The sequence below is a fragment of the Arachis ipaensis genome, chromosome B5 (assembly GCF_059453495.1).
Source record: "Arachis ipaensis isolate K30076 ecotype BB chromosome B5, ASM5945349v1, whole genome shotgun sequence".
NCBI classification, from domain to species: Eukaryota; Viridiplantae; Streptophyta; class Magnoliopsida; order Fabales; family Fabaceae; genus Arachis; species Arachis ipaensis.
In genome coordinates this window covers 157,774,720-157,800,589 of record NC_142440.1, presented here as the reverse complement: position 1 = coordinate 157,800,589, position 25,870 = coordinate 157,774,720, and the positions used below count along the sequence as shown (strand labels likewise).

The following is a 25,870-nucleotide window of genomic DNA, read 5'->3' as shown; positions in this document are numbered from 1 at the left end:
ATCAATTAAAACAAATATAAAAATAAAAATAACAAAAGAAGATATAACTATATAAGTTTTAATATAAAAAATTTTTGTAGTATAAAATATTTTAAATAAAAAACACATGAAGTTTAATATTAATTTGTATATATTTTAATTATTTTTTAAATAATATAATATTTTTTAAAATATACTATATATTATCATTAATTTACCATCCCATACATTACGCGAATGTCACTCTAGCTAGTTTAGATAAATACATGTACTATATTCAACCATCTATGACACAAGGTGTATTCTATTTATACTCCCAAAAGAGGATGCTAATTAATATGTGGGAGAAAAAATAATACATAACCTAGCTAAAACTATATGCTTTAGAATTGAATTGGCAAAAAAAAAAAAAAAAAGAACAGATATACATCAAGATTTATTATTTCGGTTTCCCCCAATAACTCTTCTCCCATGAATCCACTTGTTGAATTAAACTTTCTTTTCTCCTCAAGTTTTCATGCAAAGATGGAGGGTCAAAAGGTGGGGGCATGGTGCAAGGGTTGGTGATTGCAGGACCCTTCACCATTGATTCCATCATGAATTGTCTTTCTCTTCCTTTAGCATTGCAAACCATTGATTCCACGCATAACTCAACAGCTTCAGAACTTAAAGTGGGTGTATATCTAAATAGTTTACCATAACTATTTAAGAGATGAAACATGTAGTCATACACATAATCCATCTTCAATTCATCATAGATGAAATCACTTGCTGCCTTTCCAATATTATTAGCCTGATGAATTATTATATTCCATAAAAAACAATTAGATATATATTATTGAGTTAGACATTTGTATTTCTTAGTGAACAAGTTGAACTTTGAATTTGAGTTTGAGGTTACCTCATTCTGATGAGTATTGCCCCATTCCACAGCAAATTTAATGGATCTGCATTTGTCATCTTCCTTAATTGGCCAATAATGTTGCATTGGAACCAACCCTCTTGTGAAAAAATCATAGTAGTGTGGATTTACAAGCAGTGTGACAGAATCACATGCTAGAATGTATTTTTGACTAACAGACCAAGCAGAACCTTCAATGTACACCTTATATCTGCATTGAATCATGATTTGGAAATGAGAAAGAACAACACATTTTAGTGATAAATGTATGAGTATGAATCTAAAGTATGAATGTTATACCGACCTATGAATGCATTGGCTTGCCAAATCTGATTGCTTGTACCCTTCTTTTGATTCCTTTATCCAATCCTGAAACGAAACTGATGAAGTTTAAGATTGAATGAGAAATTGAAAGAGGATGAAACTGAATTCTATATCACTCTATTGATTCTGAACTTAACAACAAATACAAAAATAAGCAAAATATCTTTCTTTTCTGTATTCGTATTTTCTATCCTGAAACACTTAGCTGACAAAATCATACAGGAAAAACAGCACTAGTTAAGTAAGATTAATAATAATAATAAGAATAATACCTGTTTATAAATACGAGCATTCCAATCTTGTTGATCTGTAACATTGCATTTCATGAGGTCTTTTCTTGTGTCAGCAACATCAGGATTACCTTTCCAGTAAGCATATGGCTCTCTTTTAAGTCATGTTGTTCTCTTGTTCCCTTCTTTCATCTCTCCTGACAAAATCTCCCATGGCTTTATGTTAATCTCAGCCCTATACATACATAACACAATTTGTGTACTCTGAGTTTTTTTAACTTTTAAATACAAATCGAAGGGTTCAATTTGTGTACTCCCACAATTTTAAAAAACACCAAATATTACAATGTTAAAGTATATCACACATTTTACTTTCATATCAACATTTTTTTAGCCTTAATTCTTTAGCTCGCGCCAATTTCTAGATTTAATTTTATTGAAGAAAATAAAATTGAAGTGGAAGAAGAAAATTCAGAAAAAGTGAATTTGTCATATAAACAAATACAAAACTTAAAATTAAAAGAAAAACCACAGAGTACTTATAGAGTACGTATTATTGTCCACTATTTATAACTATTAGAAAATTAACTTTACTAAAACCTAACTCAATAGGTTAAATAAATTAACTATGGTTATGAGGTAATTACTATTGTTAACTTTAATTAACCTCTAACTAAAACAAACTTTTCTATCATCTATTCTTAATATATAAATAAAAGTAGATACATAATTTTATTCACATTATTTTTAAAACATCTTTTTTTTTATTAATGCCATTTCAGCAAGATAGCAACATTGCTTACTTGGCAAAATATTAGAATCAACCACTCAGTTTTTGTTTATTATACTTTGTCATAGCCGTTGGCTTTGCAACTGGCTTTTGGGGAATTATTGGTGTTTTGTATCTCAAGAAGAATTGGAAGTATGCTTGCTTTGGATATGTGGATGAGGTAGCAGACAGAATTTATGTTGCAATTGCTTGAAAGTAGCAGAACTGAAGAACAGGTTGCAGTGAAAGTGCCTTGATGGGTGACATTGGCACATCATGAATATTCTGAAGCCTGCTTTCTAGTTTTTACCTCTTATTAGAATGTTTCACCTCAATTCAAATAAGGCATTTCCAGAAATACTATCCTTTGTTGGCATGTTTTTGTATTTGGATTTGGTATTTTGGTTGCTGGTTATACTTTGAGTGTTCTCTTTGGTTGTTCATTTGTATTCACTACAGACACCTTTTTTTGTCTTTGTGATGCTAGTTTCATTTTAGCTTTTTTTTTTTTTAATTACAATCTAATTAACTTGATTTTACACGTATGATTGAAATTTTCTCACAAATTTTCATTTAAAATGAAATGATTACAGTTGGATTTAGTAGCAGATGGATTAAGATTATTAGATGCAATTATTTTACTTTTTTATTTTTTAGTAGTAGTAGTAGCCGTAATAAACCACAATTTTGCATACTGATATTCAACAAATTTTAAGGAATAAAGAATTTACACACAGCTCTCTAGTCAATATTGCCATTTATTTTTTCTTGATTCTTGTTGTATTTATATATATTCTGTTATTTCCGGATGAAGTTAAAAGCTTAAAAATCCTCCTCATACTTGCTATCAATCATATATAGTAGATTGAGTTAATAGTCAAAATAGTCCTTGACTCGATCTTCATTTTCGTCACTGAAAGATAAAATTAATCAAAGTCGTCCCGAAAGATAACCAACATATTCACGTTCGTTCTTCCGTCATTTCGTTGACTGAGGTGGCTAATGTTCGCTAACGTCTGTTAGGTAGCGTTTGTTTTCGGGGGGCAGGACACGGAGACATGGACAATACTTGTTTAAAAAGTATTTGGAAATAGAGACATGGACAGTGGACATATTGTCTCCGAGACAGTTTTTTATACTTTTGTGTCCACTCTTTCACGAAGGACAATGATGGACACGGGATTTGGAAGAGTGGACACGGACAATTTTTTTTTATTTTGTTTTCCTTTTTTTCCACTATTACCCCTTCTTATTTTTGCTATTGTGTTGTTCAGAGATACTTTTTTCTTACTGTTCTTCTTCTATCTCTTTCTTTTCCAGGTACTCTCCCATTTCTGTAGAATTTTTTTATTGCGGGTAGATAATTCTTTTCTTTTTATCGTTTTACTTCAATATCATTTTAACCTTATATTATATATTATTTGATTTGTAATAAAAATAATAACAAAAATAATTAATCTTAAAACTTTTGAAAGATAAATATTAGCAAAAGTAAAATTGATCTTTTAAAATGCTAAAAAATAATTTATAAATTGTAATTGATTTTATATAATTTAAAGAAAAATCAGTTTTTTATAAAGAAAAATCAATTTTTAGATAAAAAAAATTAGTTTTTTTTAAATAAAAATAGATTTTTATATGCAAAAACTAATTGTTTTTCATGTAAAAATAGTTTTTTTTAAATTAATTTTTTATTTAAAATTAATTTGGCTTATTAACTTAAACAAAATTTTTTATTAATCAAACTCAAATTTATTTTTTTTGTTAATCTTAACCATATATATTCCTACATATTAATAATAAATTTTAAAATAAAATAATTATATTTATAAATTTTATTTTAATATAAATACTAATATATTTTTTTATTAAAATTTTTTGCCTCTTCAAATATTTTTTCAAGTTTCGTCTGGACTCCTACGTACTCTCATTTTTTATTAAATTAATTTGTATTGATGTAGAAAATTTGGAATCACATGGTTATTTTAGTCCTTTTATATAATATTTTAGTTTTGTCCATGTGTATCCAAACATAATACTAGACATTACATTAGTGTCTTATCCATCGTATCCAAACACAATACATAAAAGATAATTTTTAGTGTCTCCGTCCTATTGTCTCCGTTTTAGTGTCATGTTCTGTCCTGTCTCTAAAAACAAACGCAGCCTTAACTACCAACGTGGCACACAAACAAAAAGACGCAGTTTTGATTAAATGGCCTCCAAACCTTGATGCGTTGTCGTTTAGTGTCCAAAAAAGATTCAAAACATTACACATACGGATAAATAGAAGTAGTGTTTGCAATGCGGTTTAGATCGATTTTGAATAAAAGATTCATATGATCTAAATACTAATTTTACTTGCGATACGATTTGGATTGTATAATTTCTTAAAAAAATCCGTTTCAATCCGATTCAATTTTGAGCGGTTTAGATTGAATTGGATTTGCAATTTTATAAATTAAAAAAATTAAATATATATAACAAGTCTCAATATCAAATTTTAAATAACCAATAATGACATAATAAGTTTTAACAATATCTTAAAAAATTAACGATAACATAATAATAGAAATAAAATTATAGGTTAACTAAAATAAATAAACAAATCATATTTTGAATATAAAATATTTCTTAAATAATAATAATAATACATGAATAATATAAAAATGTATAACAAATTAAACATATTATAAGTAAAATTGTAAATATAATAATAAAATAATAATATTAAAGTATTTTGTGCGATTTGGATTAGATTGGATCGGTTTTGAGAAGTAAATCTAAAATTCGATTCGATCCGATCCGATCCATACAATTTATAAAAAATAGAATTCAATCAAATCCAAATTAATACAATTTTAATCGGTTCAATTTGAATTGAATTGAATAAACGGTTCAATTTAAATCATATTGGATTTAGACACCCTACAAATAAATACATATACTATATTCAACCATCTATGACACAAGGTATATTCTATTTATACCTGCCAAAAGAGGATGCTAATATATGGGAGAAAAAATAATACATATATAATCTAAAACTATATGCCTTAGAATTCAATTGGCAAAAAAAGAATTGATATACATCAAGATTTATTATTTTGGTTTCCCCCAATAACTCTTTTCCCATGAATCCACTTGTTGAATTAAACTTTCTTTTCTCCTCAAGTTTTCATGCAAAGATGGAGGGTCAAAAGGTGGAGGCATGGTGCAAGGTTTGGTGATTGCAGGACCCTTCACCATTGATTCCATCATGAATTGTCTTTCTCTTCCTTTAGCATTGCAAACCATTGACTCCACACATAGCTCAACTGCTTCAGAACTTAAAGTGGGTGTATATCTAAATAGTTTACCATAACTATTTAAGAGATGAAACATGTAGTCATACACATAATCCATCTTCAATTCATCATAGATGAAATCACTTGCTGCCTTTCCAATACTATTAGCCTGATGAATTATTATATTATTGAGTTAGACATTAGTATTTCTTAGTGAACAAGTTGAACTTAATTTGAGTTTGAGGTTACCTCATTCTGATGAGTATTGCCCCATTCCACAGCAAATTTAATGGATCTGCATTTGTCATCTTCCTTAATTGGCCAATAATGTTGCATTGGAACCAACCCTCTTGTGAAAAAATCATAGTAGTGTGGATTTACAAGCAGTGTGACAGAATCACATGCTAGAATGTATTTTTGGCTAACAGACCAAGCAGAACCTTCAATGTACACCTTATATCTGCATTGAATCATGATTTGGAAATTAGAAAGAACAACACATGTTAGTGATAAATGTATGAGTATGAATCTAAAGTATGAATGTTATACCGACCTATGAATGCATTGGCTTGCCAAATCTGATTGCTTGTACCCTTCTTTTGATTCCTTTATCCAATCCTGAAACGAAATTGATGAAGTTTAAGATTGAATGAGAAATTGAAAGAGGATGAAACTGAATTCTATATCACTATTGATTCTGAACTTAACAACAAATACAAAAATAAGCAAAATATCTTTCTTTTCTGTATTCGTATTTTCTATCCTGAAACACTTAGCTGACAAAATCATACAGGAAAAACAGCACTAGTTAAGTAAGATTAATAATAATAATAAGAATAATACCTGTTTATAAATACGAGCATTCCAATCTTGTTGATCTGTAACATTGCATTTCATGAGGTCTTTTCTTGTGTCAGCAACATCAGGATTACCTTTCCAGTAAGCATATGGCTCTCTTTTAAGCCATGTTGTTCTCTTGTTCCCTTCTTTCATCTCTCCAGACAAAATCTCCCATGGCTTTATGTTAATCTCAGCCCTATACATACATAACACAAATCAACATTCAAACGTTTCTTTAGCATCATCTCATTCCCCTGCTATACAACCAGCAATTCATCATACTAGAATTGTATACAGATATATGCATTGATTTGTTTAATAAATTGAGTCGATACACATTACATTACTGTTAGATCAGGTTTGACACTCATATTAGATAGGATCTACGCTTCATTCAATAATAAAGAAATGTGTATCTACTTAGTTATAGCTCAAATGGCATCGTCTTCTCATACTCAATTAAGAGGTTGCGGGTTCGAGTTTCCTATAAAAAAAAGTTCAATAAATACCAAAAATTAACTACTAGTATCTATATATAGATTCATACATGTTATTTTTATACTAATAAAATAATCAACCACCACCAAAAGAATTAGATATTTCACAACAAAATACTATAACAAACTTTTGTGTAAGACAAAATAAATGAATTATTTTATAAACATTAAATATGTATTTATAACGTGATTGATTTTAGTGTCTACCTAACACGGTAGATTTGATTACGATAGATTTAATTACGAATATAACTAATTTGAATACATATTGAATGGTAACAATAATCAAAATTAAAGTGAAATGTGCTTACCAACCCCAAAAGGACCAATCAGGGAAGACAATGTCCAATGTAGCATCATTAGCACAATATCTAAAGAGTGGTGGAGGAACATTGCTAGCATTATTAGAATTAGAACCACCATAACGTTCAGCCAAAATGACAGGCCAATCAACACAATCAAACATGAACTCCATATCTGGCAACATCCCAGGATACCTCCTTAACAATTGCAATATCCCCCACTTTGTAAAAACATCTCTTGTCTGAAACGCTTTGCCATAAGTCTCCAAATAAGCCTTCCCTTTAAGAATCACCAATTTGAAATTTGCTGTTTTTCTAGCCTTGTCTACCATCTCCTTTGTTATGCCTGTGTGGGCCCATGGTCTTAGATCCTCGTGGATCCAACGGAAGTAATCTGGACACGTGGAGCTTGGTAAACGGTCTTGATTGTCGGCTGGGATTTCTTCATGGTTGGGGCATGTTTTGTTTAGATTGTATGCAGTGCAGTTTAGTGGAATCTCTATTTGCTTTGGGGGCATTTTGGTCATTTTAGGCACATTGTTGTTTTCTGTTGTGGCTAGTATTGGTGGTTTGGAAGGTGTGCCTCCAAAAATAATTAACTGCTAAAAAATATTCACAACACCAAATGGTAAGAAATAAATTAAGATTAACGAAAATAAAACAAAATCAATAATGAAATTTTTTTTGTGTGATTTTTTTAAATTAACATTTTATTTAAAATAATTTAAAAACAAAATAAAAATGACATCATCAGTTAGAGAGTAACAAAATTACTGTCTTTGAATAAGATGCAAAATTTATATTTATGAGATGATTTTACTATCCATCTAATAACAAAAGAATTTATATTAATTCAGTGTATAACATAAAAAGGAATATAAATAATATATTTTTTAAAGAAAAATAAATTAAATGCTCTCTCTTTTCTTTTAATCAGTGACAAGTATAATTCCTTCCAACTCAATGCATGCAAATGTTGTACCTATCTCATTGGAAATACCTATTAGATTTCAATGCATAATTTCAATACATCATGATGATTAACAAGGCAAATTAGTCAAGGTTAGGTATTAAGCTTATTAATACTTCTCTAAGCATATATATAACTTTTGTTTTTAGTAAATTACACTTCTACCCTGATTTTTATCTACATTTATGGGCATATAACTCAAATAATATTAGAAAATCAATTAGTAATGATAACACCAAATAGTCAAACAAACACCAAGAGCCAACTAGAAATTATTAATCAAGAAACAAACAACAGCTCAAACACGTAACTAAATAGTTCAACTTGAAAACAACGTTGAATGTCACCTACCTAAGTTGCATGCAAGTGTTAGCATGAGAATTGTTTCAAAGGTAAACGCCATAACGTTATGTTTGATGTTAGATAACCAAGAAAAGAAGTACATGTAGTATAAGAAGGGAACACCTGTCCCAGTTTGGTGCAGTGCGGTTAAAAAATAACAATTTTTTTAGGGTTAAAACTTAAAACGTAAGTTAATGGATCCAAGATAGATTCCATGCATGACTATCAAAGTCATGAGTGGCTCCCACATAAGGACACGTGGCATACAAGTCTATCTTCTCATGTGTTGTAATTCAACTCAATTCCTTGTGACATTACCCGACAAAAGCGGCGCTTGTTAGGAATTAGGACTTGGAGTTTTCTAACATCTTGATAAGTCTTTCTAATTTCTCAATACCCAAAAAAAAAAAAAAAGACTTTCTAATTTCTCAAACTACATTGATTAGTGCTTACCAGCTAGTATTATCATAGTGTTACAATAATTCAATCAAATTGCCTAATGAAAGGTACATTACATTACCTCATGGGCTTTTCAGACAATGCACAAATCTAATATTCTCAGGATTTAATTTTTGTATACTAGACGTTGTAAAAAAAAATAATTAATATTATTACATTAATAAAAGTAAATGATTTTTGAATTTATTATTTAAAAATTATTTAAATACAACAATTTAATTGAATAATCATATACTTTCTTTTATTATTATACACCAAAATTAATTACTTTTTAAAAAAATAAACTTTCTTTTGTTTTTGCCTTTTTCAGCCAGTATCAACCCACACCTAATTAATTTTTATTTGACAAATCAAGTATCATATTCTTAACACTTACCTTTACTTATGTGTAAGAGCCTCATTTATTGTATCACAAATTCACAGGTCACAAGTCACAAGAAACCTAGCTAGCTACATGGTTGTTGGCCCTTGGGTCTACATAAACTACACACATGTAAAAGGACAAGTATTTATAGATTAAAGGACTTCTATATGGTATATTCTCTTCTCTTTCCTTTTTCTCTTTTTGTTACATATGCTATATATAAGCATTTACTACCTCCCTTAGTAGTTTGTTACTCCAATAATAAACTAGTATGGAAAAAATATTGCTTTAATTTCGAAATCTCACGACTTTATAACAAGCCAATAATAGAGTAGTGGACATTATTTCTAATTTAATAATGTATTATTTTGAGACTCAAGTGTTTGTGATCACTAAATACACAATTTCTCGTCAAATTTATTTTAAACTTTATTTTTATAGTAAAAAATTTTACTAATATAATAATAAATACTCCGATCCATAAATAATTTTTTAAACTTTTAACATATTAATTATATTAATAACTTAAAATTACTATCATTTCAATAAAAATATATTTTAGAATACAAGTTAATAAAATATTTGGATGAGATTATTGTATATCAAGTTGATGGTGGAAATTCAGTTACATTTAACTTTACGTAAATTAATAACTAAAAATTATTATATAAAAATATAGTGAAATCAGTGAAATTATTTAATAGTTATATTCAATCATTCACTCAACTTTAACATTAATGCATTATCAATAAACAATGTGCATGGTAACTTGGTTACCCTAAAAGGCCAAAACACATATACATGACCCATCTAAAGAGAAATCCTCTTATAAATCCCACTAATCAATCAATTATTGATGAAACCAATATTAAAGCAAACGAGAAAGGGAGAAAGGGAGAATCAATAACCATTTCTACCCTTGACAATTTTAGTACAAGACAAGGGTAACGTTCTCAACAAAGAGAAACGTTAAAAATAGCAAACCTCACTCACAATCACAACCAATCAAAGCATTTGCACTAAAACAGGGTAAAAGGATGTTATTTAATTGCCCATTAAAATTGTTAATTTATCCATAGAGGAGTGCTAGGGCCAACAATTTTTATGTTTTGTAACCATCAATAATTTTAATGATGTGAATTACTCACTTTTTTTTTATGGTTAAGTGCTAGCCACAAAATATAAAAGTTGTTGGTCCCTAAACTTTTTCTTTATTTATATCTTCATATACTCAAGGTTGAGTAACTATTAAAAAAAAAGCTTTGAAAAGTAAATATATGTTTTTGAAAAGTACAAATACTTACATGCGAGGGGAGAAGGAGCGTGTATACCAACGCGCCGAATATGAAGAGCATAGAGAACACTAGAACCGTCGTGGATCTCGTCGCGGTCTTCATCAACGGCCGCAAAATCCCGTCTTGACCAACCACAAGGATGTTGGTATCTCTCATGTTCTATTTGTTTTTTTTGTCACACACTCAACACAAGACACAAACACCAATCCTATGTTGAGATTTCGAGCTCGCAGCTCCCTTGTACCTGAAACGGTTCAAAGATGAAAACTTTGAAATGAACCTTCAATTGGGTCAATGAAGTTTCAGCCAATTGGATATGGAAAAGATACCTTTGCAGCTGAAATAGGAGCCCTGTTTTTCTCTTCCTCTGTTTTTTTTTTTCTTTTGGGAAATGGTGGCTGAATAAGAATTAAATAGAAATAGGGAATTGAACTGAGTACATGATTGAGCAGTGGAAATTCGCTATCTGATCGTTATGACACAGAGAGAGATTTAAGAACCAGTGCTTTTATCTCTCTCTCTTCTCCTTTATTTTGTGCTGTGTGGTGCGAGAATATGAAGAAGAAGAAAAAAGTGATAAAACTTTTTAACAAAGTAGAGGGTAGATTCGAGATTCACATGTACATAACTGATAAGGAAGAAAAAGAAAATGGGGGAGAGAAGGGAAATTACATGTGACAAAAAGAAATGATTAAATCATTGAGAAGAGAGTTGAAGGAGAAGAAGGAGAAGGGTGTGTGTGAATTGAAAAAAGAGTGCATGAGACAGGCTACTCTGTTGTTTATATTATGAATACGAAAGGCCACCTTAACATTAACATTGACATAGATAGAAAGATAGATATATGAAGTGAAATAAAGAAAGGACAAAAGGGTACGTGTGTCTTTGATGGCGTTGTGAACTAAACTTGATGGCCACAATTTTAGAACCGTACAGTTACAGAAGTTGGAGAATTAGCGGTGCAGACCTCAGAGTTCTATACTGTATTATATATATATATATATATATGATCATCTCAGGAATTTGGCTAGTTATGCTGTTATGGCCACAATTGACTTTTACCTCCATTAGTATGGAGACATTGTTTATACTAAAAAATTAGCAGCTGAAATGGTTTTATAGTATGCCAGGTTGTGTTGGAAATAAATTGTACAATTACGATTTAATTTATTATGTGTTAAATAATTTATTATTATTATTTAATTAAGAAATAATATAATAAATTTTTTTATTATATTTAAAGATTTATTATTATGACAAAAATTATAATATTAAAAAATAAATATTTTTTATAATTTAATTTAAATTATTTTTTATTATACATTATTTAAAAAATATTAATAATTCGAATAGATTAATATATAATAATTTTTATTGGATAAAAATTAATAAATTTTAAATTATATATATATAGATATTATATATAAAGATATGATGATTGAATTATATATTTTAAAAATTTTTAATTATTATAATTACTGCATATTTGTCGATAGAATATTTTTAAAATAAATTTTGTAATAGAGTTTTCTTTTGATATGTGAATATCATGGTAATTAATAATATATTTATAATACTTTGATTCGGGATAACTAATACTCTAAGACATTAGTTGAATGGATATTGCGCATGATCCAAATATTTTTTAAATTAATTATTAATCAATAAAAAATTCGCCAACTTTCGATAGATAATGAGTTAAGTTTGTGATTATAATGACTAAAATAAATAAAGTATCGGCCAAGAGGATAGAAGAATGAAGAAATTAATTTTTTATATTATTTATGGTTTATTATAATAATAATGGTAACAAGTGCTAGGTAGATAATGGCTTTTGTGAACAATAGACTCTAAAATTAGTCTAATAAAGTAAAAATACACTCCCAAATTACCCACTTAAATCTTAATATTAGGATAACCATCCGCACACTTAGTGAATTGAACATCTGATATATCTATTGTTCATATTGTTTAGTATTTTCATTGTTTACCTATACTTTTTCTTAAACTATACTTTAAAGGTTACCTAAGAGTTGAAAAGATAAAATGAATCATACTTTGTTCTTCCAGGATTCTTAGAAAAAATATATTACTTCATATTATCGGGTCATTGAAAAGTGTTGATTGATGCCAACCTTAATTAATAAATTTAGTATCACTAATTTACTATTCATTTAATATTAAACCTATAGGTCACACACTAACGAATATTATAATCTTTACTAAAAAATTATTTAATTATTATTTTAAATTAATCAAATAAATAATTATATTAATTTAAATAAAATATTATTAAATTTTTTGATAATCCCAAGAATATAATTAATAATAATATGATCATTAATAATATTAAATTAGAACTAAGAAGAATTAGTTATTTTATTTTTAAATGTGAATTATAAATTTGTCTAGATTCTAATAGATTTTTTTTTATCCAAACACATCAAAATCTTTGTATTTAATATATATTATTTGAATAAAATTTTAAATATAAAATAGATATTAAAATTATTTTATTATTTCTACTCGTATTATAAACACATTATAATCTTTCACATTATTTATAAGAACTATCGGCCAGTGAATAATAAGAATATAAGATGTAAGTATTTGTACACCAAAAAAATAACATGTAAGTATTTACTGTAAAAAAAATGAAACGAATTAATGGTTAGATATTTTATCAAATTTTTAAGATATTTTTATCAACATATTTTAAAATTTATGGTTTATTTATTCCAATTTTTTTTAATTTTCTTGTATATATTTATTATTCTTACAATCACATGAGACACAGGCAATACTTGTTTAGTTCAAATATTCTGATACTATTTGCCTTTAACATGTCTTCAAATTTGAAGACTAGGAATAATATTTAATGTTCATATTCATATATCAGCTCGCATCTCATTCTTAGGGCAAGTTTAATACACATCCTAATAAAAAAAATATACATTAAAATTAGTTATTAAAATTAATTAATTATATATATATATATATATAAACAAATATATTATGACTAATTGTAATATGTAAATAATATTTTTGTTAGAAAAAAAATGAATTTTGGAGATAAGTTTTTTGCACAAATCTCATAAATAAATTAAAGAATAAATATCTTCTCAAATTCTGAATATTTGTCCGAAAAATGAAGTATCTTCCATAATTAAAAAATTTTAATCAATACTTAATTATTTAAGTAAATAGTTTAAACAATATTTATTATTAGTCTAAACATCTCCTGACACATTAGTAAATTACTATTTATATAGACTGCTTAAATTAGTTACCTGGATAATTAGGGACTTATTATAAATTTTCATATTGTCAAAAAATAATTTATCTTTTAAACAAGAAAAGAGTATTATTTACTGTGAATTAAAAAAACCTTGTCCGTTTGTTTATCTATCGCTAGACTTAACTTCAATACTAATAGGCAAAGAAAATCATGCCTAAATACTATATTTTATGGGAAGATTTTCAAGTATACCGTTATATCGATATATCAGTGATTTTTAGCTGTTGATCTTAATTATATATATTATATATTTTTTTTATAATTAAAATTAACAATTAAAAATTAATGATACACTAGTATTACTAGTACACTTAAAAATTTTCTTATTTTATGATGCTCTTTTGTATGGATTATTGACTAGTCAAGAGTGTCATATAGCGTTAGGGTGAAGTGAAGAAACAATGAATTCAAATATCTCCAAGTTGGATTTAAAATAAATGTCGAGTAAAAAATACTTAACAACCCAACTCTAGCCAGTTCATTTTGGATGTTTGACTTTGTTGGATCATAGTAGTGTGATTCTAAAAAGTTATCCTAGCTAGGGCTCTAATAAATCCTAGATAAAATTATTACAATTTGATAATATTGCAGAAAAGTCAAAGTTTGGTATTTTAAATTATTATTGCTAATATTTTATTCCGGTGGTTTTTAACTTACTCTAAGAATAACATACAAGTTTTAACTTAATGAAATTGATTATTTTGTATCCTAATATCATCTTTTATTTATACAGCAGTGTGACAGGTTCAATAAATATTATTATTTTAAATTAATATTTAATTAACAATAATTTATACTAATATTTATAAATATTTATACACAAAATATATCATTTATATTTATTAAATTTTATACACATAAATCAATATAATTTATATTTATATTTATCAAAATTTACACACATAAATTATTATTAAAAATAATTTAACATTTATATTGACCAAATTTGATAAAAAATACTGATCTCCTAAAATTTTCTGTTATTTATATAGCAGTATTAATATGGAAACAAAATCCCTTTCAACGTATATGATCAGAATGGGAATATAGATTTATTCATATAATTTCGACATTGAGAAATGTAATAACAAAAAAAAAATAACATAATTAAGAATCTCAATAAACATATTTAAATTCACAATGTATGTGCAAAAGTTTCTTCCCTAGACCTAACTCTTAAGCAAGCGATTTACCAAACTTATAATTAGTGTTGCAGTTTTTGGTAACTAAACAAATCTTATATTTTTATGTATTATATTTTATATTAATAGTTTAAATTTAAGATTAATAATTTAAAATTTAAAATTTTTATATTTTATTTCTTTTATTATTAATAAATTAATTTTCAAAGAATATTACACTTTTTATTTTTTCTGAAATGCATTAATTAATATTTGCCAATATAATGTGCATTTGTGCAATAATAACTCTTGCACGAAATATATTACAGCATTTTCCTAACAAAGAAAAAAAAATCTTATTGAAAAAATTGTCTAACTAAATTTGTCAAGAAGTCATCTAACGACTCTCAGATATCAACTTCACGTGAAGTCGACTTGACCTGAGTTTCTACCTTTTAAAAAATACAATTTACTAAAAGTTATGTAATTTTTTTATATGGAAAATTTTATAACTTTTATGTTCTAATAATTATCTAATTTACAGAATTAATATTATTATTATAGGTTATTTAACCAAAGTATATATTTTCTAAAACAAAATATATGGTACCTTTAAATAAATGTAATCAACCCACACATGACACACCATCTTTATTTTTATCTTTTGAAATATTTTTTTCAATTTTTTTGTTGGTATAATTTTTCGTAATATATATGGAAGATCGAACAAACTCAATTTTCCTTAATTAAAAATAATATGAGCAGATCAGTATTACACTTTGCATTGAATAACTTTGTACTTTAAAATAAAGTTCACGAAAAAGAAAATTCTATTAGCATAAAGAATTAAATAGTAGCATTATTTTTAAAGTACTTTAATATAAAGTCCATCAATTGATAATTGTAGATAAAGTATCTTTGTGGATGAGCTTCAATTATTAATCATGGGGTTCACCACTTGTTGAAAAGGCTAGAGTCTTTTCAGATCTAAAGGAAAATATTGTAATTGTAATAATAATAAGAAACTTATTTTTCCATGCATGATTCACAAGTCACAACTTTCATGTATATTATTTTTATATTCATTTTAAAAATATAAATCAAGAATAAGATTAAATGTGTGATGTTATTTAGATACTTTTAAATATGTTTTAAAAATATTTTTTATTTTTTATTAAAATATAATTAAATACAAAAAATACATATGTCAGATAAATATTAAATAAATATTGTATTTAAAATATGTTTGACATTTAGACAAACAACTTAAATATTTTTATATGATAAAACATGAAAATTTTTGGTGAAAAATAAAACTAGATAAAAGAAATTATAACTAATTTTTAGGGTTCATATATTTCATATGGTGTCTTATTTTTTATTGTAAAAATAATAATATTTATTTTTTATTAAAAATACTATTCACCAAATATTATAATTTTTTTTTTGGTATTAACAAAATATTATACCTAAATCGCTATCTTAGGTAGAGGACCATGGTGGCCCTGCAATATAGGTCCTTTTTCTTGACAAAAAAATAATTAAAAGATTAGTTTGATAGAACACAAGTTGATGTATCCTGACCCATAGAAAGAAAGAAAAAACAAAAATAGAAGTACAAGTTGAGATCAAAGAAAGATGAGATCAATTTGTCGGTGGAGTTAAATTTCTAAAGCTGCATTTAGAACGATACTAAGACGGGAGATAGAAATTAAAATATAAAGACTAAATTAAGTTTAAAATTAAAATATAAATTTAAAATTTAAAAAATTAAATAAAAATATTTAAAAAATTATGAAAATTTTAGTTTTTATTCTTAAAACTTTTAATTTCGTATTTTTATTTTTTTAAAAAAATTAAAAAGACTAAAATTTTGTATTCTGTAACTAAAATCTTAATTCTAATTTTAAATTATCAAATACAATATTCAATTCTAGTTCTAGAAAATAAATAAAGTCTAATAGTTGAACTTTTTTTTTATCATAGTAGTACTCTACTTTTATTTTATTTATTTATTTTTGGTCTTTGTAGTTTGTACTCTATTTGTATTTAATTAATAATTACACAGTTCAATAGTTAATGGATACCTTGTGCTTTAGGGTTATATTAGTACTTCCAGTGATACTATGATAAATTGTCTTAATCACTTTAAGAAATAAATTGTGTTGGCATGGTATTAGAAAGTAGAAACCATTTTTTCATTAATATAGAAATTTATGAATAACTAATACAAGAAGTAATAAATAAATAACGTGCTCTATAATTTGAGTTATAGTATTTATAATCATACAGAATTATGAAAGTACTACCTGTTAACATTTTTCAAGCACCAATTTTTTTAAGTAGGTATGACTTATACAATAAGGCACTTGATGAGGAGTAAATCAGAAGAATGATCATTTTTTTTAGATCAGTAATAAATAATTCAACCTTTTTAGGGAGTACAGAGTACTAATGTCAAGTGATTAAATTTAATCCCCTTCGGCATTGCCATCAAGGACCAAATCAACCACAAGAAACAGATCAGCCAATAAACATAAACTAATAGTCAAGTAAACAAACATACATAATCAGAAGAATGATCATGTCTAATGTATAATATAAAGATGCTAATGTGTTTAGGAGAATAATTTCCTAAAAAAACCTTTACGTCATAAATTGGACAATAAGTTTGATTTGAAATATTATAATTTGAGCTTAAATTATAAAAAGAATAAACAAATATGTTATGTATATACTAAAAATTAACTATTAAATCAATTATTTATATAGAATATATATTAAAAAAATAAAATATAATGAAAGATTTGGTAGTTGCATTGGCTTTTACTTGCATATAACATTTTTTAAGAATAAAATATGAATGGGAAGATGTAAAACTATACTCATGTGTTAGATAACTTTTCTAAAAGAATTGTTAAAACTTAAAAGGCAAACCTTCTAGCCTAAGTTATTCACAAAGTTTGATCTTTTACTCATATTGTCATAATTTGAATTCAATATACAAGTTTTCTGGTAGTGTAGATGATTTATAAATACTTCTATAAATTTCTTATGAGCTCAAAGGTATACCTTAAGAACAATTTGAAGCAATTCATCCCATGAAAATAAACTTTTAAGATACCCAACTAAAATTTAATCTCTCTTTTTTTCTTCTTAACTCCAAGACTCAAACCCATTACCTTTCAAAGAAGAATCAAGTGCAAGAAGATAAGTTGAGAAGACACCACATCCAACTCAAAACCTTAAGGTAATAAGTTAATGGGTCTCTCATCTTATAAACTCCTCACTCTTTCATGCTTTCTTTGATGTGGGATTAACTTCAACACTTCTCATACTTACAACACTAACAACATTATAATAATGTTGGCTATGATTAAAAGATCATAGGGAGAGATGTGATTCTAGCTTAATAATCGATATGAATTTTTTGGCTTGGAACTTTTTGTATTTTCCATTACTAACAAACAAGAAAATCAACGGGAGATAAATGAAAAAAAATGAAAAGTGAAGCCAAAGTTACTTCTTCTTTCCTGCTTTTCCTTCTTTTCTCCTTATAATTTCATCAGCATATTTGATACCCTTACCTTTGTATGGTTCCGGGGTCTCCATCTACGAATTGAAGCAGCAAACTCGCCAATATCAGATTCATTCATTTATTTGTGAAACATGTATGAGTTAATATATGTGTATGTATATGCATCTGGAAATGTATGTAGTTAATAGTATAGATTAGAAGCAATTCAAAGATAGAAGTATCGATCTAAATCAAAGCCTTTAGGATGCTACTACATCTGAAGCTCCATGACAAAAACAACAAATTCCTAAAACTACCAATGGAAAGTTAAATTCACCTAAAAAAAGCATATCCTAAATTCCTAATTACTAGGTTGTCTAGTCAACACCTGATTACAAAGCATACTCTTAACAATGTTTTCCTGTCAAAGTTCATAAGAATTTAAAGTGCAATGTCCTCCTAAAAGACAACACAAGCTTGCCCCTAGACTTTTCCATAATAATAATAACACCCAACCCTCGCTCCCCTCTCTAACAATTCATTGTAGCAAGTAACTCTTATGCGCATTTTTTTTTACTTTGATCCATCTCTTTTTGTTTTTATTTTCCTTTTGTCTATGATTTGATTTGTGTTTCTGCGTTTGTTTGAAGTGAAAATGTACACTCTTTTTGTTCTCACTATTTAAATTGATAATATGTTTAATTGCTTCATTAGTTCAGTATAATTTTATAATTTTTCTTCATTTGTGTCTTTGTGCTTGTTTAATTGCTTGAATATTGTGTTTTAATTTGATTAATATAATTACTGTTTGAATTTGTGGTTTTAGAAACATTACCACTATATTGTGCCGTATGAATTTGGCGTATTTATGATGATAGTTTTGTTATCATCATTTTTCTATAATGAATTCAGATTATTTATCATAGATGATAGATTGATAAATAAGTAAATTAAATCAATACCTGTCTGGAACACAAAATTTTCTTATTTTGTATCAATTTTACTTGGTTATCACTCAGTAGTTTTCTATGTATCCTTTTAGAATGTTCAACTTCATGCGATGTACCATTGAAGCTTCTTTGATTAATACCCTTTTGAAGCTTATCCCTCAATTTCATGAGATAGAAGCAGAATATGCCTCCTTTGATTGGCACCTTATAACTCATTGAATCTTCTAGCATCACCATTAGGGACGGTTCTACATATAAGAATATGGGGGCAAGTGTCCCACTATAATTTAAAATTTTTTTGAATAGTATATATTAATGATATTTATTTGTTTCTATTAAATTATTGATTTTGACTTCACAATAAAATCTATTCTTAATATATAAAAGTAGGTACATAGGTTTATCCACATTACTTCTAAGTTATTTCTCTTCTTCTACTAACGTCATGTCAGCACCATCTCTTACTTGGCAAAATTTTAGAATCCACCACTCAAATCTTGCCAAATCAACTTTTATTTTCAAATAAAAAAAAAACATAAAAAACAACTAAAAAACACAATAAAAACCAACAACTTAACTTTTTCCAAATCAATCCTTATTTCTAAAACAACAAAAACACAAATTAACATTTACCCAAAAAAACCTCTAAAAACCAAAGAGCTTATTATCTTTATCATACTTCTCGAAACCCTCTTCTTCTTGGCACCTATCCGTACCAAAATCCGTACCAAAATCCTATTTCCTCCATCCTCTTCTGGTCTCATGAGCCATTGTTTTTTCCTCAAAACAAATTGTCTATCACGATGTCCATATCCGACGGAGCCGCATTGCATAAACTGCAGAAACCAGGGCAAACTCCATTTTAAACTCCATTTCTCCTGTTGCGATTTTTCTGTCGGAGCTCGATTATGGGTCTCAGACCAACGTCACCATTCGACGCCGCCAACGTAGGAAATTCGTCCCAAATATTTTCAACTTTGCCGTTTACTCTTTTCATTCTGTTGTTCAATATCATTTTCAATAGCCCTATTTATTTGTTAAAATAATAACATTTTAAATGTGAACTCATTGCAAGTAGCGCAGGTTTATGTATTCCTCTTTTTTAAACGGTTCTGTCCAACAGTCTCAACCAAAATTAGGTTTACCCACATTACTTCTAAGTTATTTCTCTTCTTCTACTAACGCTATGTCAACATCATCCTTACTTGGCAAAATTTTAGAATCCACCACTCAAATCTTGCCAAATCTATCTATCTATTTATAATATATAAAAGCTGATACTAACTTTCTCCACAATGAGTTTAAGCCATCTTTTCTTTGCTAATGATATCACATCAACAATTTTAATGACTTGGCAAAAGATGAAAATCAACCAATCACTATTTAGTAAAATGTTTTAAAAAAATTAAAACAAAAAATTCTTATCTATTATTATTCAATTGAATCATCAAGTACTAATTAAATGCAATAAACATATATTAAAAGTGTCATAATAATAATTATTATAAAAAATTTCAGTTACAAATATTCAAATTCTACAACTTATACATACAACTTATACATATTAATTTATCGTCCCGCGCGCGGGTCTCATTCTAGTTCTCATTAAATTCTACTTCTAAGGTAAGAATTCAGCTCTCTCTCTTTTTCTCTCTTCCAAAATTAGAAGGAGAGACTGGAATAACATCTGCTGATAGAATCAATAAACCAAATTTTGGTCCTCATGGCTCTCTATTTTATCCTATTCTTTTGTTCTAACTTGTTACTAATTACTTAAGAATAATCATCATTAACCGATTAAAGTATAATTGTTAATCCATCAAATACTAAGAAACTTGTTTGTGAAAAATTTGTGTGCTATTAATCCTTATTTACACACTACTTCTCTTGTAAACTAATACTGTAATTTACTGGTAACTGTAGGGTCTTATTTAAACCAAAGAAAATATGGCTGCTGCTATTGGGGGAGGGGCATTACTCTCTGCTTCTGTTCAGGTGTTGTTGGATAAGATCATTTCCACTAGTGTATATAAAAAGTTTTACCCATAATTAAAGTGATCTGCGTGCAAATTAATAAATAAGATTACTTCAAACATTACAGAACAAAATGAGGAAACACCCAAAATTGAAGTAATCTGTGATCCAACAATAATAAGGAAACACCCAAAATAATCACAATGACCTGAACTTTTTCCTACGCCTACATGAAATGGCAAGCATTTAAAATAACTTAAAGAACAAAAAACTGCAGAAGCATAACTCTGAAGAGGAATTAAATTTTAACAGGGTTGAAATTTTAAAAAGTTAAATCATACTCTACTATCTACCACAATAATGCAATAAACCCTAAACAGATAAACATATTGGGTGTTAATATTGCAATTCACATCAAAAACAGATTCAGTGTCAATATCCTAACTTACAACTAACTTCATTATATTATAATTTGCAAATACTAGCTCACTTTTTCATGACATTATCTTGAATAAATTCAAAATAAATTCACCAAACAACATATTTAGAACCAAAATTAGCATGATGAATAAACAGGAACAACAGTTAGTCAAACTAAGGGAACACCAAAAGTATTTAGGGCACCCTGATCTTCTGTATGCATAAATGAAATGCAGGGGTTTAAAACCACTTGCATGATTTCAGAAGAATTCATAGAAGTCAACCGTTGACAAGCAACTTAATTGCAAGCCAGAACCAAGGATTGACCATAATCTTTTGCACATACGACACTGGATATCTCGTCATACAGAAACATCATTACTAAGATTGAAAATATTGCTCTTGATCTTCAATATAACAAGATATTGTCATAAAATGTCTAGTTGACCATAAGATATGATAGCACCCATGGAAATCATGAAAACAAGTAAATATTTTAAAGGAACTAATAACATTGGCAAAGGAATTACCACACATATATATCACCTAATAACTGCTTCTAGTTCTATAAAATTTTGGTTCTTAATCTTCACTGCTTACATTCCTATGCTTGCAATAACATGCTACACATGTTGTATCATCTAAAGTTCTCAACATTACGGTTGCAACATGCTAAGATCTAATCACTATAACTACTACTAGTAGGAATTACCATTCTTGTACCCAAGCCATATGATTCAAGCTCTATTGCACTCTTCTGGTCTATCTTTGTAACCATTGGTGTCACATTTTCCAGACCCTGCAGATAGAAATTGTTTATATTTCCATTGACAACTAAGTCCGTAATTTAGTAACTTGCATATACGCGCTTATTTTTCCATTCACTTCTTCCACAATGAAAGTTTTGCAAGCTACTAATAAATAAATATTGATCCAAATTTGTTGGAATAAAGTTTAAACAAAGAGAGAGAAAGAAGGATTTTAAAAAAAGACATAATGTCAATTGACTTTTAGCATTGAAACTTATTGTGACATAATGCATCAAACTTATCATTTTACAGTTCAATGTCAATTGTGACTTTTAGCAGCATATTTTCTAGTGCATTGAAACAAATTTTCAGCTGCTAATGTGATATGTAATTCTTGGACTTGATAATTTTGTTGACAAAACAGCAATAGAACACTAAAAGCAGCTCCCTCATTAAGTTTTTGTTATGATACCCCTCCCCTCCCAACCATCCCTCTACAACATCATTTTAAGATCTTAAGTACATCTAACTTTTCTAGTGGCAAAAAATTCTCTCATTAGTCAATACTTCATCATCTTTTCTTCGTATTAACTATCTCACAGCAACAAAATTCAGAATACACATAGTTACCATCCTATTAGACATGTATGTAACAATCTAAGAAAGCAATCTTATTTTAGTTGCTATCCTATTAGACATGTATCTAAAGATCCAAGAAATCATATGCTGCATGACAAATTTACTCCGAAGAAAAAAAGAACTAAAAACAATACTCTGACAGGTAAGTTTTTTGGTTCCAACACTATTGGAAATGGAGATACACAGGATCAAAACCACCTTCACATAGCCACATAATTTCCACGGAAAAAAACTAATGAAGGTATATACATCATAAATAGAGCATCTACATCATAGATAGGGCATACTTAGGGTACTTTTGGCAGGGTAAGAGGATGTCATAATTTATTTCCATCTTTATATTATTCATTCCTATTAGTACAATCCAATCCCATGACTACTATAAATAAGATTTCAGCTTGCCATCAAGCTAGTTCACCATACAAAACATATGTCATGAAAAGATAAAGTAACCACTAACTAAATAAAGTGAAAATTTCATTACTTTTACAATGGGATGGTCGCGAAAATCATGTTCTAGATTCTTACTAATGAAAAAATCAACGCAACTTCATTTGTCTTTAAACTTCATCTAACAATTAGCAAAAATTAATAAACTTATGCAACAAGTAGTCATGATAAGGATGTTAGAATTTTATGCACCTGTATATATAAAGTTTGCAGCCAAAATAAAAGTGATCCGTCTACAAATTTGGATCCAACAACAAGAAGTAGCCAAAGTAAGGAATCACCCAAAATAATCACAATGACCTGAACTTTGCTGACAGAACAAAATGCTGCAGAAGCAAAACTTTGAATAGGAACCAAATTTTAACAAAGCTGAACCAAGCTCTCAACATAATCAAATGCATCGAAGTCAAGATTGTTGATATTAACGCGTTTAACACTATTATCTCTTCGGTCATAAAAAACTGCCTCAGAACCATGGCTGCCTCTCAACATGAAGACATTTCCATTCTCAAATACAAATCCTGGAAATAGCCATTCAACACCGAGATGGTGAAAACTAATCTTTAGCAATTGAGTCCAAGAATTTTCATCTCCAAACTCCTTCATTTGCCATGCAATAAAATGAGTGTTCTGGTAATCATGAAGAAGATACAGGCTATTTCCCCAAACTCCCAGAGTTTGCTCTTCACTGGGGATCTCATCGATACCCTTTGGAAGCGGAATCTCTTTACTTGTATCCGATTTCAGGTCAAAAGAAACAAGCGTTAACATATCAAGTGTAACAGCATTCCAATCATAACGACCTCCATGCGGGGTACGGAGAGCTATCCAATTAAGAGTGCCACCGATGAAGGAGCCATTATCTTCAGAAGAAAACGGAAAAGCAGGAAAACTTTTGATCCTCTTCCATGAACTGCCACCAAAGCTATAAACTTGCGTAATCAATGTTCCAGAAGAATCCCAAATGATAGCCAGTACCTTGTAACTATCACTTGACTCATCATACCCAAATCCAAGAACATTGTCCATATTGACACGTAAGCACGGCGAGTTCTCTGAAATACACCCTGTGAGAGGGTTCAATAAACGCACCCAGGTATCCCAAATATCGGTCTTGGGGTGGTCAAGAGCAAGGGCCACACAAACCAACCCGTTGCATGAACCCACAACCCAGTCGTCTACGTGTAGGGAGTAGCGATTCTCTTGAGCAACAAGAGTGGATGATGGATTCTGGATGAAGGATTCAACGCTACTAAACACTAAGTCCCATTTTTTTTCTTCGTCGAGGGTGAGGAGGATGCCATTTTTGGGTGAACGGTGAAGGTGAAGTTTGACGAAGTGAGGGTCGGAGATGATGGAGTTCCATGACTTGCACACAAGCTTCAGGCGCGTCAGAGGCTTTGCAGGAAGCCAAGAGAGGATCTCCATCACCACCACTTCACACAAGAGGACCGCCGCTGTTGGGTCTTCAGCCTCCATCTGGAGATTATTAACGCCGTTTCTGAAAACCAAAAATTTGAAACTTGATCAAAATAGTGTTTTACAGTATTCTTTCAATTTACTTAGTAGTGGAATTTTATTTTTTATTTACCTTTCTTCTGTACACTGGTACTGATTTTTTATTTAAATATTAGGTTATCAAACAACAAATAATATTTAAAATTTAATTTGAAAGATAATCCATCTATTTATAATATATAAAAACCGATACCAACTCTCTCCACAATGAATTTAAGCCATCTTTTCTTTCCTAACGATGCTACATCAGCAGTTCTAATGATTTGGCAAAAGATGAAAATCAACCAATCACTATTTAATAAAATATTTTAAAAAAATTAAAACAAAAAAATTCTTATCTATTATTCAATTGAAACACCAAGTACTAATTAAATACAATAAACATACATTAAAAATGTCATAATAATAATAATAATTATAAAAAATTTCAGTTATAAATATTCAAATTCTACAACTTATACATATTAAGACTTTTACTACTCTTCATTTCTTAATCTCTCATACTAATTGTCAAAAATTTCTTAAATTTAATATAACATTTTTATATGTTTTTCATTCTCATTCATTTATTTTTTTATTTATTTACAAACAAAAAAATCACAAAAAAATACAAAGTGTAGCCATTAATGCAAATCAAAAAATGAAAAAAAATAAAAATGCAATTTTGTATAATTT

The 25,870-nt window shown here is 28.2% G+C and overlaps 3 protein-coding genes across 4 annotated transcripts; all 3 read right to left on the bottom strand.

The window, feature by feature from the left end:
- Positions 1 to 418: 418 nt before the first annotated feature.
- LOC107641520 (uncharacterized) lies at positions 419 to 1,615 on the bottom strand. Its single transcript, XM_088488842.1, has 4 exons — positions 1,477 to 1,615; positions 1,185 to 1,249; positions 881 to 1,091; positions 419 to 772 (listed from the first exon to the last, which is right to left on the bottom strand). The coding sequence occupies exons 1-4, from the start codon at positions 1,528 to 1,530 to the stop codon at positions 419 to 421; spliced, it is 684 nt and encodes a 227-aa protein (XP_088344968.1). The 5' UTR covers positions 1,531 to 1,615.
- A 3,438-nt stretch (positions 1,616 to 5,053) lies between these two features.
- Positions 5,054 to 11,547, bottom strand: LOC107644834 (uncharacterized). Of its 2 annotated transcripts, none has more exons than XM_016348775.3 (7): positions 10,889 to 11,547; positions 10,569 to 10,803; positions 7,139 to 7,728; positions 6,334 to 6,526; positions 6,044 to 6,108; positions 5,740 to 5,950; positions 5,054 to 5,659 (listed from the first exon to the last, which is right to left on the bottom strand). In XM_016348775.3, exons 2-7 carry the CDS (start codon positions 10,713 to 10,715, stop codon positions 5,306 to 5,308), a joined length of 1,560 nt encoding a protein of 519 aa, XP_016204261.1. In that variant the 5' UTR covers positions 10,716 to 10,803; positions 10,889 to 11,547; the 3' UTR covers positions 5,054 to 5,305. The 2 variants fall into 2 exon arrangements, with proteins under 2 accessions (XP_016204261.1, XP_016204260.1); XM_016348774.3 differs by having other exon boundaries at positions 7,139 to 7,731; positions 10,889 to 11,534.
- Positions 11,548 to 22,201: 10,654 nt separating this feature from the next.
- On the bottom strand, positions 22,202 to 25,185 carry LOC107644833 (F-box/kelch-repeat protein At3g23880-like). Its single transcript, XM_016348770.3, has 2 exons — positions 23,870 to 25,185; positions 22,202 to 22,638 (listed from the first exon to the last, which is right to left on the bottom strand). The coding sequence occupies exon 1, from the start codon at positions 25,154 to 25,156 to the stop codon at positions 24,038 to 24,040; it is 1,119 nt and encodes a 372-aa protein (XP_016204256.2). The 5' UTR covers positions 25,157 to 25,185; the 3' UTR covers positions 22,202 to 22,638; positions 23,870 to 24,037.
- Between the last annotated feature and the right edge of the window lie 685 nt (positions 25,186 to 25,870).